Source organism: Pteropus alecto, unplaced genomic scaffold (assembly GCF_000325575.1).
Source record: "Pteropus alecto unplaced genomic scaffold, ASM32557v1 scaffold88, whole genome shotgun sequence".
NCBI classification, from domain to species: domain Eukaryota; kingdom Metazoa; phylum Chordata; class Mammalia; order Chiroptera; family Pteropodidae; genus Pteropus; species Pteropus alecto.
In genome coordinates this window covers 13,157,904-13,170,492 of record NW_006494611.1, presented here as the reverse complement: position 1 = coordinate 13,170,492, position 12,589 = coordinate 13,157,904, and the positions used below count along the sequence as shown (strand labels likewise).

General features: G+C 32.8%; 1 protein-coding gene and 1 pseudogene across 1 annotated transcript in view; both read left to right on the top strand.

Moving 5' to 3' along the window:
• The window catches only part of HELLS (helicase, lymphoid specific), a 33,176-nt gene that overhangs the window by 11,452 nt on the left and 9,135 nt on the right, over positions 1 to 12,589 (top strand). The window contains exons 7-17 of the mRNA XM_006925937.3: positions 1,886 to 1,927; positions 2,666 to 2,890; positions 3,261 to 3,443; positions 4,019 to 4,162; positions 5,227 to 5,423; positions 7,608 to 7,704; positions 9,007 to 9,168; positions 10,198 to 10,337; positions 10,418 to 10,556; positions 11,673 to 11,756; positions 11,834 to 11,953. Coding sequence (XP_006925999.1) covers positions 1,886 to 1,927; positions 2,666 to 2,890; positions 3,261 to 3,443; positions 4,019 to 4,162; positions 5,227 to 5,423; positions 7,608 to 7,704; positions 9,007 to 9,168; positions 10,198 to 10,337; positions 10,418 to 10,556; positions 11,673 to 11,756; positions 11,834 to 11,953 — 1,533 coding nt within the window. The remainder of the gene's footprint in view (positions 1 to 1,885; positions 1,928 to 2,665; positions 2,891 to 3,260; positions 3,444 to 4,018; positions 4,163 to 5,226; positions 5,424 to 7,607; positions 7,705 to 9,006; positions 9,169 to 10,197; positions 10,338 to 10,417; positions 10,557 to 11,672; positions 11,757 to 11,833; positions 11,954 to 12,589) is intronic.
• LOC112474144 lies at positions 577 to 695 on the top strand (annotated as a pseudogene).

The window sequence follows — 12,589 nt, the reverse complement described above, 5'->3', positions numbered from 1 at the left end:
AGTATAAAATATAAATTTTCACATAATTCTTGTCTTTAGAATTATCTTTCCCCCCAACCCCCCCTTAAAAATAATAGGACCCACATAGTTGATTATGGAACACACTCAGCCTACAGTTGGAAAACACTTTTAATGAGATTTATTGAAGTTTAGCCGATTACACTGTTGTCAATTTAATTCATCAGATGTTTGTGGTGTGTCTGCTGTGGACAAACTTTCTCCGAAGTGGAAAAGATCTGTTAGTAAAGAAAGATAAACACTTTCTTTCCCTTAACCTGTATCCAGTGAGAAATAACAGCAGTAAGTAGTCAATTATAATTGGAAAATTGGATGGTACTGAGCATATAGAAAGCTCTTAACTCAGGCATATGAGATTCATAAAGTATTCATTTAGGAAGTGGCATCTAAGTTGAGACTTCAGGGATAAAAGTTAAATTATATGATGGTGAGAGATTTAATAGGGAGATAGTAAGATATAGGGAAGATAATGAGGAAGTGTTCTAGGAAGAGATAATAAGTTTTGACAGATGTCCAGAGGCAAGGGAGATCTTGGCAAGTTCAAAAAACTTAAATTATGTCTATGGCCATGCCACCCTGAACAAGCCTGATTCCGTCTGATCTTGGAAGCTAAACAGGGTTAGGCCTGGTTAGTACTTGGATGGGAGACCACTTAGGAAGACCAGGTGCTGTGGGTGTAAAAAATAAAAAATAAGGGATTGTAAGCTGACAAGGTCCTTGCATTCTGTGAAGTCAACCAAGGGTTGTCTCCCCTAAAAAACAAACATTTTGTTTGTGTGTAAACGAAAGGGTGTTGAAGAATGAAGCTGCAGAGGTAATCAGGGACAGAACTTTAGTTATAAGGTTTAATTTTTAGTAAGAGTACTTCACAGATGATACTGTTTGTTTTGATTGATTTACAAATTGTACTCCAAAAAGGTTCAGCTTATCTGGTCATTTAAAAAAACTATCAGTTCCCTATCTAAAATCCCTTTACTCTTAGAATATGAATATCTGTACTTTACTAACACACAACACACATATATATGGATTTGTGTGTCAGCCTCTTATTGACAGGTCCTGTCATTCTCTATGTATCTTAAATTTGAAATATGCTTAAAGTTTCTTGAATGTATCATACTGTTTCATCCCCTTTGTCCTCTGCACATGATATTGTCTGCTTGAAATGTACCTTATCTTTAATACAATTATGCCCTGATGACAATTTTTAGATAATTCAATGTAACAGATACTCTCCTAAGGCACCAAATGACACTCAGGTATTGCTTGTCTCCATACTCTTAGCATCTAGTAGGAACTTCAGTATACTTTTATTCTGTACTTTTATTTGTGTTTGCTTCTTGCTCAGGATTGCAAACTCATATCTTTCCACAGAGGCATAAAGTGAAATGGAGTTGGAACTATAATACTTTTGGGAATCAATTCTTGAGTAACAGAAGTGGCCACAACTTGATTCTAGAAAACTTTTCCTGTAAAGGACCAACATAGTAAATGTTTTTAGCTTCAGGTAGTTTTGGGAGTAACTATTCAACCTTGAATTTGACTTGTAGCCCAAAAGCAGGCAAGCCTGAGACTTTGTTCTAATTAAACTTTATTTATAAAAGCAGATTACTAGCTGGAGTTGGTTCCCAGTATGTAGTTTGCCAGCCTCTGTACTAAAGGATTGTTGGGCATGTGTATATCTCAATTTTTAAAGTTTGCTAACTAATTTTGCTTGAGGTCCACCAATATGAGTCTTCTGTTTCAATTGCCTTGAGAGCCTTATCCCTATTTTCTTGGCACAAAATCAAAATAGTATATGTTTGTTAAGTAAATGAATGAATGAATGAACCACAACATAAATTTTTTTTTTTTCTTAATATTCTAGGAAATCTTGTCTGTGGCTAAAAAAAATAAAAAGGAGAATGAGGTAAGTGTTGAATAATAGACATTAAATTTAGGAGTTATATTTACTTCCCTGATCATTACCCCCTTTTAATCACCAGGGTACTTGTTTTCTTACCAGTTATCCTATTTCTTAGCCTTTAAGAAAAGTACCCATTAGCTTTTCCAGTTGAATATTCAATTGTGGCATCATTTATAGACATCAATTATAAGACTTTTCCTTTGAATCGACTTAGAATCCTTGTTTTACATTGGTAAAATAGAGTTGTAGAGGTTGCCAACCAATAAAATCTACCATTGGTCTTAAGTGTGTGATACAGTGAGTTTTTAAGCTTTGCTTACTTTCTCCTTTCCCTGCAATGAAAGTAATTACTTATCTGGAAGTAAATGTTTTTGTGTTCGTTGAAAGGAAATTAAAAAATTTTTTTTACAGACATTATCCATTATATTTGCTGTGGGTAAAGGAAATTGTTAAGGAAATAGTTCAACAAATAATTGGGTTAACACCTTTTAGAGGTTTGGAAGGAAGGTTCAACCGTAAAGTTATTTCAAAAGTGTATACCTATAATCTCTAAGGGGTTTGTTCCCCCTCTGATGGCTTTACATTGGGGTGGGGAATGTAGGTAACTATCTCTAGGGTTTTATTTTCTATATGCAATGATTACATAGGACTGGGTAAATTTTGAGTCGTAGTTACATTTTCCAGTAAGTTGAGGATACCAACATTATATATCAAACTTCTAATAAACTTTTTTCTTTACAGGATAAAAGCTCCTCTTCTAATCTCTGTGTAGAAGATCTTGAGAAAAACAAAGACTCAAATAGTATAATTAAAGATAGGTTGTCACAAACGGTTAGGCAGAATGCTAAATTCTTTTTTGACCCGGTTCGGAAGTATAATGGACAGCCAGTACCCTTTCAGCAACCAAAACACTTTACAGGAGGAGTGATGCGATGGTACCAAGTAGAAGGCATGGAATGGCTTAGGGTAATGAAGTCTCAATTTTAATATAAGATATCAGTTCATTTCTATTAATCGGTTCAAACCTATTAATGTGAAGTAACACAACTTGAGTTGTTTCTTCCATATTTCACTGTTGTGTGTAGGACAAACATTCATGTGTAAATACTTATTTTCTCATTTATTTACCTAGAATAAAACTTTAACAGTGAAAATGATCTTATTCAAGGCTACCAACACTTTTATGGCTTTTGATAACTGACTTCCCACAAGTGTTATAACTTACAGTATGAATATGTCTGTCTCTTAATTATCATTGGTTAAAAAAATTGCTAATTCAATAGGTATTTGTGTGAGAATATCAGAATTTAAATGCAGTGTGTATTATTTTGTCTAGATGCTTTGGGAAAATGGAATTAATGGCATTTTAGCAGATGAGATGGGATTGGGAAAGACGGTTCAGTGCATTGCTACAATTGCATTGATGATTCAGAGAGGAGTACCTGGACCTTTTCTTGTCTGTGGGCCTTTGTCTACCCTTCCTAACTGGATGGCTGAATTCCAAAGATTTACACCAGAAGTAAGACATGTTTCAACTTTTTCTATGTCATTTCAAATGTTCTATTTTGTTTTCTGAATTCAATTGTAGATCTTTCTATAATTGTATTGATTTGTGTAAACATTACAAATCTTATTTGACTTGCCTTTCAATCTCATCAATACCTACTTTAAGTTTATAAAGAAAAATAGATCATTGTAATCTCAGACATCTTACCAAAAATATCCTTGGATGACTTCCAGTGTATTGGATAGTTTGAGTCACCTAAGACAGACCTAAGTAGAATGTATTTTTTAATTCTGTTTATGGTCATTATGGTGTTTGTCTTCCATACATGTCTTGTCTTAGCCACATCCTGCCTTATGAGAAGTATATATTTCAGAAGTAGCTTTTCCATCTACCTTGCCTTACACTTGATCTTATGACTTTTTAATTCTCCCATAGTTCGGTAATCCATTAGAATTCATTGACTCATTTTGTCGTAGAAATATAGAACTAAGATTTGGTTAAATCATATTTTTTCTATTTTTATATTTTCCAAATTTTTGTTATATTTTGTTCTGAAGTTTGTTATAAACCAATATAAAATCTTTTAGATTCCTACTATGTTATATCATGGGACCCAGCAGGAACGTCGAAAATTGGTAAAGAATATTCACAAACGGAAAGGGACACTGCAGATTCATCCTGTGGTAATCACTTCATTTGAAATAGCCATGAGAGACCGAAACGCATTACAGGTATGAATGGTGTGTCTTCATTGGATTCTTTTGTAATCTATAAATCACACTTTTCTTTATAATACTTTCTTATCATGTAGTAGCATTTATTTAAATACTTTTTTTCTGTTGGAAATAATAGGTTGTACTGTGCATATTTCTTTAGAAACTGGATGTTCATTTTAACAGCAAGATTGAGGTAAAGGTTGCAGTCTCTAAAAAGAAAATTAAGGTCTGTGACACTTTAACTTACAGCCATATCATTTTATTTTTTTATTATTTATTTAATTTTTTTTTTAGGCAAGTCAACCCTTGGTTGACTTCACAGATTGCAAGGACCTTGTCAGCTTACAATCCCTTATTTTTTAAATTTTTTATTTTTTTATGCCTGTAGTACCTGGTCTTCCTAGATGGTCTTCCATCCAAGTATTAACTGGGCCCGACCCTGCTTAGCTTCCGAGATCAGGTGGGATCAGGCTTGTTCAGGGTAGCGTGGACGTAGACAGTAATAGGAAATTGATACAATTTCCATGGCAACTTAATGTAAGCAAATGGATGGCTTTCTGCAAAGATACAAATAACCAAAATTAGCTCCGGAAGAAAGGGAAAACCTAAACCAATAATTATGCAAGAAATTGAGAACACCAGCAGAATAAAAAGAGTATCAATCTCAGATATAGGTATTAAGAATGAAAATTCTTATGCTACTTTTCAGAGCAAATGGAACTAATAAAAGTTTTCAATTACTTTTTAGTTATCTAATATAACACTAATCAAAACTTGACAATACATTAGGAAAACTATAGACTGCTTTGATAAGGAATGTGAATGGAGAAATCTTAAATACATAATAGGTGAATTTTATTAGTTTGTGGCCAAGTGTGAACACAAGTATACATCAATTTTAGAAAATCTACTTATCCTTTTAATAGATCAAAGGAAAATATGATCATCTCAATAGATACAGAAATACCATTTGATAAAATTGAACATTCATCCCTAATAAAGAAGTTTTGTTTTCAGAATTTTTTGAGGAAAAATTAGGGGGTACCATTTAAAATTTTTTTCTTAAATTCCTTTTCTAGCATTGCTATTGGAAATACTTAATAGTAGACGAAGGACACAGGATTAAGAACATGAAGTGCCGTCTAATCAGGGAGTTAAAACGATTCAATGCAGATAACAAACTTCTTTTGACTGGGACTCCCTTGCAAAACAATTTATCAGAACTTTGGTCATTGCTAAACTTTTTGTTGCCAGATGTATTTGATGACTTGAAAAGGTACGTAAGCCAGTTATTTAACTCTTCTCTGTTTTGCTAATCTCAAAATCTATGTTCTTAGTTATAATTAATTTTTCTTCTAGATAGCTAAATTAAAATGATAGCTTTTTGACAAATTCTTGGATCTTTATTACATATTTCACTTAGATAATTGATATACATCATTATAAGTTTAAGGTGTACAACATGATGGTTTGATTTATATATACTACGAAATGATTACCACAATAAGTTTAGTTAACAATTATCTCATAGATGCAGTAAAAAAAAATTTTTTTCTCCTTGTGATGAGAACTCTTGGGATCTTAACAACTTCCCTATGTACCATACAGCAGTGTTAACTGTTGTCATCATGTTGTATGTTATACCCCCTAATAACTGCACATTTGTACCTTTTAATCATCTTTCACCAATTTCCTCTCCCATATGTTCCACTCTTGACACAAATTATATAAGAGCAAATAAATGTTGTTTAAATGTTTATTTGCATTGATTAAAGATACACTATTGAATTGAGAACAATTAAAATATTTTGTTAACATAAAAATATTTTTATAGGGCTCTTTATTCTCAGCTTTGTGGAATACTTTCATATGGATTTTTCTCATTTTATCCTCACAAAACAATCTCCTATCTCACATGCAAAAAAACCCAGGTATAAAGTTATTAAAAATATAACCAGTTAATGCCAGAGCCAAAGTAAAACCAAAGTCTCCCAGTTTCAACTTAGTGTTTTTTAGTTTAGAAATTGTTTAAATCTTAGCTTATATTATGAAAACCAAAAAGTAAAAATAGTTTTCAGAAAATATTTAATATGCTCTGAATAGATAGAAAATAATCTTAACAGAAACTAAAAATAATTAATATGGAAATATCAAAATCAGGAGGGCAAAATAATAGATATATACTTTGGTATTTCACATGGGAAAATAATTTTTATTTTATTTTGAGAATATATTCCACCTCTGGTTACCAAATGTTAACCCAAGGCCAGGCTGTCTTATTTTCACTAGGAAACATTTAAGGTCATTACACATTCCCACTGACTTAGAACATCAAGGTATAGGAGCTAGGAATCGAATTTATAAGACATGTTTCAGGTGATCAAAGTTTGGGAATATCTGATCTAACTATTGCATAAATATTATTAGCATTTTCCTCAATTTTATCTATTGATAATATAGTGTTACTTAGTATAGACTAAAGCAGGGGTCTCCAACCCCCTGGCCCGGTATTGGTCTGTGGCCTGTTAGGAACTGGGCCGCGCAGCAGGTGAGTGAGTGAAGCTTCATCTGTATTTGCAGCCGCTCCTTAGCGCTAACATCACCACCTCAGCTCATTAGGCATTGGATTCTCATAGTAGCATGGATCCCTGGTGCAAAAAAGGTTGGGGATCGCTAGAAAGCATGTTTATATTTATTTGCTCATTTCAATAAGTTTTTTTTTTTTTTAACATTTGAAGAATTAAAGATGCATAGTAGATATCATTATCCAGGTATATACATGTTGAATTTTTCAAACACTGGCTATAGCAGGGCATAGTTATACCTAAAGAGAGAGAGAGCTCATACCACCTTTGTTTTCAGAGATATTTTTCATTTCTATTCCCTTTATTAAAACGTTTAATAAAATATTAGGATGTGAGGGCGATCTGACTGTGACATCTGTCACCCCATTGACAGCCAGGTTGCTGCTGCTGATGTGGCTAGTTAATTGGGTGTTCTCTACCTCACTGCTTCATTTTCATCCCTCCTGAAGCTGTGCATGAGATTGAACAGGAAGAGGATGGCCTCCCCCGATAGAGGAGGGTTGTTTTTCAGTCACCAGTATATGGGTATCTGGTATGTGGGTAGCTGCGTGCTCCCTTTTCCCTGGTAGAAGCTGCAAACAAGCTGTAAAGGTCAATTTGTAAGAGAACTAGGGTACTCAAGCTTCTAAAACTCCAGACACATCCAAATGAGGTTCTGCAAGTGGCAGTCTGCCTTAAAAGAAAAAAATATGTACCATAATGTTTATTTGATTTTTATACTATTGTAAGATTATGTTAAGGCAAAATCAGAAAAATGTCCCCTTTAAAAAAATATCTGCTTCTTAATATTCAGGTTACTATAAAATTTAAAATGTAAAACATGTTAATATGATTGGTTAATGTGGTAGGTTAACTTGTAGTCATTTCTCTTACAGCTTTGAATCTTGGTTTGATATCACTAGTCTTTCTGAAACTGCTGAAGATATTATTGCTAAAGAAAGAGAACAGAATGTATTGCATATGCTGCACCAGGTTTTGACTTTTTTCTTATTCTGCTTACTGTAGACTCGGAATTAAAAGAGAACCCTAAAGATCAACTATTAAACTGTTTATAATAGGTTTTGAAAAATGAGAGTCCTCTAAATTTAACTTTAATCAGCTGTACCCACCTACCCTCCAGAGGTCACATGGCTTTACAAGAACTAAAGTGCTTTTCGAAATTTTGCTCTTTTCACGTATACTCATTGGACCCCTAGTGGTTAATAATATGTTTGTCAGCCAAAAAAATGAAAATGAGTGGTTTTATGTACAGCTTGCCAGTAATATTTGCATAATTTACTTCTTGGCACAATCTATTATTACTCTTTTCCGCAACTGCCACCCATTCAACCTATCTTTACTTTAGATAAACATAATCTTTCAGAAGTTTCCTAGCCATTTTCTCGTGGGCCTGAAAAGCTTAATTGTGCTTTGACAGTTTTACTCAAAATCCTTATAAAAGTTCATACATAGTCATGATAAAAATCTGAAAGAGTATAGAAATGGAAATTAAAAATAATGTCCTAGATCACTCTTATCCTACCAAATCTTTTCCTTTTTCCAGATGATTTCCTGTAGGTATAGCTGTTTCTAGGCTGATATCTACAGATACTTTTTTCTTAAACTATTGGTAATATTCTCTCTGGTAAAGTCTTTCTCTGTTTGACTCTATACCCTCTGGGGTATTTACTTACAGAGCCCTAAAAATGGATTTTGTATATATAAATCAGTTATCAATTATATTGAAAGATAAGGCTATAAAAAGACATAACATGATTTTAAACAGTTTTTTTTTTTAAAGACCTAAGCAGTTTAATAAATGGTCTAATTACTTATTGCTTCTATGTTGTTTCATAAATGTAGAAATCACTTGTCATAGCTATTGAAGGAGTGTCATTTTAAGCCTGAGGTTTTAGACCTTATAGAAGGAAACTTCCATGTTTACATCTCTGGGTTGGTTGGTTGATTAATTCATTGGTTTTCTACTAATCCAAAACCTCACTTTAAAAGCTATGGGCTATAACTTTAACCCTAAGAAGTATAATTGTCTATTTTAGCTTTTTCAAATAGTCAAGATATATTAGAAAAATTAGTAAGTTGTGAAATGTTATGATAAATAACTGAGTTTGTGTTATGTGATGGTCTGGTCTGTTCAAGGAGATATTTTTTCTCACTTTTTGAGTTTTAATATTTATATAGGAAGAATAGAGAAGGAGTAAAGGGCCTGTGGGGAGAATATTCCATAAAATATTGGAATGTTAAATATTCACCTGTTTATTTATGTTTAAATTTTAGATTCTAACACCTTTCTTACTGAGAAGACTAAAATCTGATGTTGCTCTTGAAGTTCCTCCTAAACGAGAAGTAGTTGTTTATGCACCGCTTTCAAAGAAACAAGAGATCTTTTATACAGCCATTGTGAACCGTACAATTGCAAACATGTTTGGGTCCACTGAGGTAGAGTGTGGAATTGAAATATACTGTGAATGACAGTTGGCATAGAAAATTTTATGGTTGATTGCAGTCTTAGGTCTCATCCTGTTGTCAGGACTTAATATGGGGGTAAATTTCTAACTGCAGTAACAGGCATAAGACCAGTAGCAAAAGTTTCCTAGTAATGCTATGGTCCTACCAAAATTTAAGTGATGGTTGATGCATTAATGGCTTTATAGGCATCTGGAATGCTTGTTAAGAATTTTTATTCCCAGATTAACACATATCATTCTACCTGATGATGGCTTTAGACATATTTGAACAAGCACAGAGTATACTAAGGGCTTGCCAACTAGACTAATCCCAAATATACAATTCCTTTACAAGATGTTATTGACAGCCAAAAAATTTAATAGAATACTCTAAAGAAATACCTTCTTTTATTCACCCACATTATTACAAGAGATCGAAGTATAGAATGTGACTGTTTTATAACTGAAGATTAGGAGCCCCTTAAATTTTGTTGAAATGTCCAGATTTTTGACTGTATGCCATGGACCTGTTTTGTTTTTGTTTTTGTTTTTTTCAAAATACTTATGCGTTTCTCTTTTGTACGACCGTTAGATTCTGTTCTCCCATTTTCCTTATAATTAAAGGGGAATCTGTTTTTTTAGCTATTAAAAACTCGCAGTAGTTACCTACTGTGAGGAATTACATTGCAGTATTGTATTAACCCAAAGATACGTTTAAGTTCAAAATAGTTTTTAACCATCCTTAATTTTTCCACTGAATTATGAAGATATTTTACTCATTCTCAGGTATGATTTTTAGCGTTAAACAATTAAATTTAATGACATTTGCATTTGGCTAGTTTATGGGTCCTTTATTTTCTGCCTTTGGAAATTACTAAACTTAATGATGAAAGACAAAATTGTTTTTTTCTTTTTATCTTAAAATGTTTTATACATAAAAATATCATCCCCTGCTTTACATATTTAGGATTTAAGGGTATAGCTTTTTAAACAGATGTTCCTTTAATTTGTTCTCTTTTAGAAAGAAACAGTTCAGCTAAGTTCCACTGGACGACCAAAACGGCGAACTAGAAAGTTAATAAATTACAGTGAAGTAGATGATTCCCCTAATGAATTGGAAAAATTGATCAGTCAAATTCAGCCAGAGCTAGACCGAGAAAGGTGTGTTTAAAAATAAAATATCTTTTAAACTGTAATATTTTTCCTATTTCTTGTAATCATGGATTATATGTTTCCGGTAGAGCTGTTGTGGAAGTGAATATTCCTTTAGAATCTGAAGTTAATCTGAAGCTGCAGAATATAATGATGCTACTTCGTAAGTGCTGTAATCATCCATATTTGATTGAGTACCCTATAGACCCGGTCACTCAGGAGTTTAAGGTAAATACCATTTAATAATGCACAGTTCTGGTTTCTCTGCCTTTTCATACTGTGGAAAGTATCATTTTTTATATTGGAAATTAATTTTTTTATAGTAAGGCAGTTGATTTCCACTCCGTTTTACTCATTTTCTATTTTAGAGACATCTTTAATTGTCAAACTTTTCAGTATTCCTTTTTTAATTAATATTCAGCCAATCTGGCTGCTCATTGTTTAAATCTCAACAAATAGCCACAAAAAGAACCAAAAAGTTGATGAATTGTGTGCTTTCAAATGAAATGAAATTGCTTTCTTAGGCAGTTGATGGAAAGATAGCATAGTATTAAAGAAATCTGTTTTCAGTAACCCTGTTTCTTACTAGTTTACAGCAGGGTGCTGGCTCCTGTAAACATTGACATTTTGGCCCAGTATAATTGCTTAGGAGATGGTGTCCTGTGGACTGTAGGCCATTTAGCAGCATCCCTAGCCTCTAGCCACTAGATGCCAGTAGTATCTCCCTCTCCTAGTTGTGACAACCTAAAATGTCTCCAGACACTGCCAAATACATGCTGAGGGTGGAGGGCAGAATTGCTCATTTGAGAACAACTGCTCTACAGTTTTTTATTTGAGTAAGGAAGAAGATAATCTCTGATGAGATAATTGATATTCAGAAGGTGAGAAGTTTCTTAATCTTCAATACTAGGTTACTTCTAAGCCCTATGTTTTTTTAAATTTCTGGTGAGAATTCTAGCAGTAATTTTCATGCATATTTTGTTGAAAGTATACTTAGCTATAAAGAATAAACCTTGTCATATATTAAGTAAGTTTGACCTTATTCTCTTATACAAAGCTTTGAGAGAGAGGGGTGGGGAGGATAGATAAGGTTATACTTAAACTGAAAAAAATTTTTTGCAAGATCTTGGGTTTTAAATTCTGTAGTATGTCTATCCTAAAGGAAGAATTATCTTCTGATAAAAAAGATAAAATATATAACAAGGACAATTACAAATATTTTAAAATTTTATAGGGATTTATTTGTCATTGAAAATTGAACCGTTCACGTGGTTTTTATTTTGACAAAACCAATTATTGCTGATTATCATGACTTTTCTGGTTTTTTCTTTGCCCACTTTTAAGGTTGATGAAGAATTGGTAACAAATTCTGGGAAATTCTTAATATTGGATCGAATGCTGCCAAAACTAAAAACCAGAGGTCACAAGGTGGTACTTTTGGTTGGACTTTACATTGTTTATTATTTATTAATCAGTCTAGATACTAAGATATATTTAAATTTCAGGTGCTTCTTTTTTCACAAATGACAAGAATGTTGGACATTTTGATGGATTACTGCCACTTTAGAAATTTCAACTTTAGCAGGCTTGATGGATCCATGTCTTATTCAGAGAGAGAAAAAAATGTAAGACTACTTAATGTCATACCTACCAAGTTATTTTTTGTGATTCCTATCTTGATTTATGAAGTCATATTCAAAATAGACCCACAAGTTGATAGATACAAAAGACCAAAAACACTATAGCAGGATCAAAAACATAGGCATCATGATTTAATCTTTCTGTTTCTCTAATATAGTATGACTTCTGGCACACCCTTCCTTAAAAATACCCTACTTAACCAACACTATAACTATATTAGGATAACAGGAATTTTTTCCTCCATTTTGGCTATTCCCTCCATTCCTAGCATTTTACTATGAAAATTTCAGTAATGTCAGTTGAAAGAATTTTACAGTAACCACCTGTAAATCCACTTGGAACCTGCCATTAAAACTTTATTATTCCTTTTTATCACATACTTGTGATAGAACATCAATCCATTACTGTATCCATTCAACATTACACCCTCTTTTGGTACACTGCAAAATAAATACAGATATTCCCTTCTTTCTAATTATTTCAACATATTTTATCTCTGGAGTAAGTAATATTTACATATCCTGAACGGAATAAAATGTACATTTGCTGAGTTTTGATGCATGCTGATGAAGTTAAGACCTTAATAAAATAGATGCTAAGATAATAAATGAAGTTAACAT